This window comes from Dasypus novemcinctus, chromosome 12, assembly GCF_030445035.2.
Source record: "Dasypus novemcinctus isolate mDasNov1 chromosome 12, mDasNov1.1.hap2, whole genome shotgun sequence".
NCBI classification, from domain to species: domain Eukaryota; kingdom Metazoa; phylum Chordata; class Mammalia; order Cingulata; family Dasypodidae; genus Dasypus; species Dasypus novemcinctus.
In genome coordinates this window covers 30,975,472-30,979,126 of record NC_080684.1, presented here as the reverse complement: position 1 = coordinate 30,979,126, position 3,655 = coordinate 30,975,472, and the positions used below count along the sequence as shown (strand labels likewise).

At 32.5% G+C, this 3,655-nt stretch overlaps 1 protein-coding gene across 1 annotated transcript; it reads right to left on the bottom strand.

Moving 5' to 3' along the window:
- Positions 1-995: 995 nt before the first annotated feature.
- LOC101433247 (olfactory receptor 9K2-like) lies at positions 996-1,958 on the bottom strand. Its single transcript, XM_004453442.5, has one exon. The coding sequence runs from the start codon at positions 1,956-1,958 to the stop codon at positions 996-998; it is 963 nt and encodes a 320-aa protein (XP_004453499.2).
- Between the last annotated feature and the right edge of the window lie 1,697 nt (positions 1,959-3,655).

Sequence of the window (3,655 nt, the reverse complement as noted above, 5' to 3'; positions counted from 1 at the left end):
TACTTTTCTTAAGAACCCCCAATGTTTCCCCACCTTCCACAGACAAATGGCAATCCTCCTATGCTTGTCATATATGTCTTCATGAGTCCTGTGGTTTTCCTTTTAAGTCTCATCTCCCACTCTTATATCTTTGCATTGAGGATTAGTTGTTAAACTTCATGTAATTCACTACATGATTCATTATTTCAGTTTGCATGAAAAAGTTATATTTCATCTTGATAAATTTCACATATTTTAAAAATGTGCTTAAGAATCACTAACCATAATGATCAATCATATTTAGAGGTTCCAGTCTTTTTATATTCTCTCTATATGTCCTTACATGTCCTTATTCACAAAAGCATATTTAACAGAAATGGATTATTGTGACTTTTGATTGATTTTCATTGCAGTTTTCCTGGAATAGGCTACTTTTCAGGAATAATTTCTTAATCTAGTAGATATTTAGAAGAGGAACAAAATAATCATGTTCCAAGCTAGAGAAATTACAAATTCTATTGTGTAATTCATTTAGCCTCCTGATAAATAAGGGTAGTTCACAAAGTTACACTATAGACTCTATGCATTGTGGAGTATCTGATATTTTCATGACAAACAGGATTTCCTAGGTTAATGTGAGAATTTGTTTCTTTTGCTTTTTACATTGGAATTTGCTACCTCTGACTATTATATACTCATTAATGTAACACATTAATAACTCAAGATAAACAATACATCCTAAATAATATCTTCCAAAAGACATCTGAAAACATGAAAACATGTTTTTCCTAAATAATGAAAAGGCAATCATTACCTTTATCCAAAGTGAAGATGAAGTAGGTAGAAAGTCATTCCAAAATCAATAATTAGGCAAAATATAGTTCAAATTCATCCTTTAGCAGTGAGCACAAAGAATTAAATACACAACTCTGCAAGATTAAATATTTCTAAGATCAGTTAGAGGATTCTTTTGCTCAGTTAATCACTGCATTTTTGTCAGTGTCCAATACTTTCAGCTATATCACAGTTAAGAAAGATCTAAATAAAAAATTTTTTTTCTGTATGATCTTTCTCAGAGATTCTTTGACATCTTTGTTTCTCAGAGAGTAAATCAGAGGATTCAACATTGGAGTGACCAAGATGTAACACAAGGAGGCCACTTTACTCAGCTCAGGAAATCTGTCAGGAACAAAATACATAAAAATGATGGCACCATACAGTACACTCACGACTCCCAGGTGAGAGCTGCAAGTAGAGAAGGCTTTCTTACGTCCCTCAGTGGAGCGTATCTTTAGAACTGAAGACACAATATATATATAGGACACGATAATGACAAATATGGTAGGCAAAATTATAATGCTGCATAAGAAAAAAGAAACCATCTTATGAATGTAGAGATCAGAACATGAAATCCTCTGAAGTGGACGGTCATCACAATAGAAATGGTCAATAGCTCGGGATGCACAGAAGGATAAAGTGAATGTCATGCTGGTCTGAAGAACTGAGCTGATGCAGCCACAGAAATAGGATCCAGCCACCAACTGAGTGCAGAGACGTGATGACATGTGAACAGAGTAGAGGAGAGGATTGCAGATGGCAATGAAGCGGTCATAAGCCATGGCTGCCAAGACAAATCCCTCAGTCACAATGAAGAGGGCAAAGAGAAAGACCTGGGCCACACAGCCTGCAAAAGAGATGGATTTTTTCTCAGACCAGAAGTTGATCATAGCCTTGGGTGCAATAACAGATGAATAGAAGAGATCAATGAAGGACAGGTTGCTTAGGAAGAAATACATTGGTGTGTTCAGCCTGGGGTCGGTCAAAATAATGGCCATCATCCCAATGTTGCCTAGAAGGACCATGGTATATACAAGCAGAAAAAGCAGGAAGAGGACTATGTGGAGCTGTGGGGCTACCTTGAAGCCTACAAGAATGAAGTCAGTTACTTCTGAGTGGTTGTTTGTTGTCTTGTCACCCATGGCAGAGACCTGTTGAAAGGCAAAAGTCAAAATAAGGAAATTATGTCTTGGCTTTGATTTAGAGCTATAAATACCCTCTTACCTGTTGAAATAGGTTATTTGCAGGTTAAATAAATCTTGCACATAAAATAAGTTTCATATCATGAAGAAGCAAGTATTCAGATTAGTTTTGACAAGGCTTCTGAAACCCAAATTTTATTAAACAGTGAATTTAGGATTGAAACAAGTTTTTTTGTTATTCCACTTAATTTATGTTTTTTCAGGGATTTCAGCAAGATTGGCTGTTTTTAACATCTAATTTTAATCTCATACTGAATTTCTAATCTGAATAAAATTATGGTTAGAGAGACCTAGAATAGAAATTTTACATGTAAACCCCATGATAGTGATTTTGTGCAATTATGAGAGTTAGTTGTCAGCTTTGAAATATTACATGACAGAAACAAAAACATTTAGAGATATTTTTACCTTACTTTATTTTTAGTTACAGCTACAGTTTGTTACTTTAAAAATAAAGTAAAATAGAGACAATTTCTTGGTATGTTACAACTAATAATATAAATAAGAAAATTTTATAGATAAAAATTACTTATATATAAATAATTTTAAAAATTATAATTTAAAAAATTATTTATCTTTAATTTTATAGATAAAATTAAATTCTTGAAGTTATTTCCAAACATATTAATTTCTTTATCAGATTAAGGTAATTTCCATAAAGAAATGTATTTTTATTTCCTCGTTGAGAATATTTCTTTTGCATTAGTAATTGTTTAATTTTTAAAATGCCATAATCACTTAGCCATTCTTTAGAAGCGGATATATAAGTTAGTGACATTCCAACCCTTATATTTGCAGTGGTTTTCTTTCTGCAAAAAGTGAATCCATTCATAGTATCTTAGTCTTTACTCAGGACAAATAAACTTAGGTATAAATATAAAGGAAATTTTTGCTTCTGGATCCTTGTGTATTTTGTATATCTTTCTATGAGAACCATAGGATCAATACAGATATTTAAAGAGCATAATAACCTTGCCAACTGGAGTCATGATTATCTGCTAGAGTATTAATAGTGGCTGTTTATACTTACTCCCGAGCAGCTTTTTTTCCTGGATATATCAGCATTGAGGTTTGCTTATCTTCTGTGATTGACTCCACTGGGAAAGGAGTAATCATAAAGTCAATTATGGAGACATAAGCACAAGCTCCAGGGCTGTCGTCCATGAGGACTGCCAAAAACTCAGATACAAAGAAAGTCTAATGAAATGTCCAAATAAAAAGAATTTTCTCTTCTCTTGTTGTATGTACCCTTTGGGAAGACTTTTTTCATTGACTAAAAAAACCTTTCTATTAACTCTCACAGTAGGCATATTGATAGGTATAGAGAAATAAATCAAAGAGTGCATACTTTATGAAAAAAGTTTTAGAGAAATGAATATAATTTTGTAGTAAACTATATTGTCTACAAATTACAAAAGTCAAACATTGTCTCCAAATTATTGTCCACCTCTTTTTCTTGATGGCAAACATATTTCATGATATAACAAATGCTCTCTGATCTACAAATTCAAAGCCAGGTAATGTTTTGCTAATTCTTTCCTCTCCTGTATTTATATACCAAGCAGTTACAAAACAGAATGAAAGAAATGATAACATTCAACATAGTTATAGAAAAATCCATAGTAAAAATATTTGTA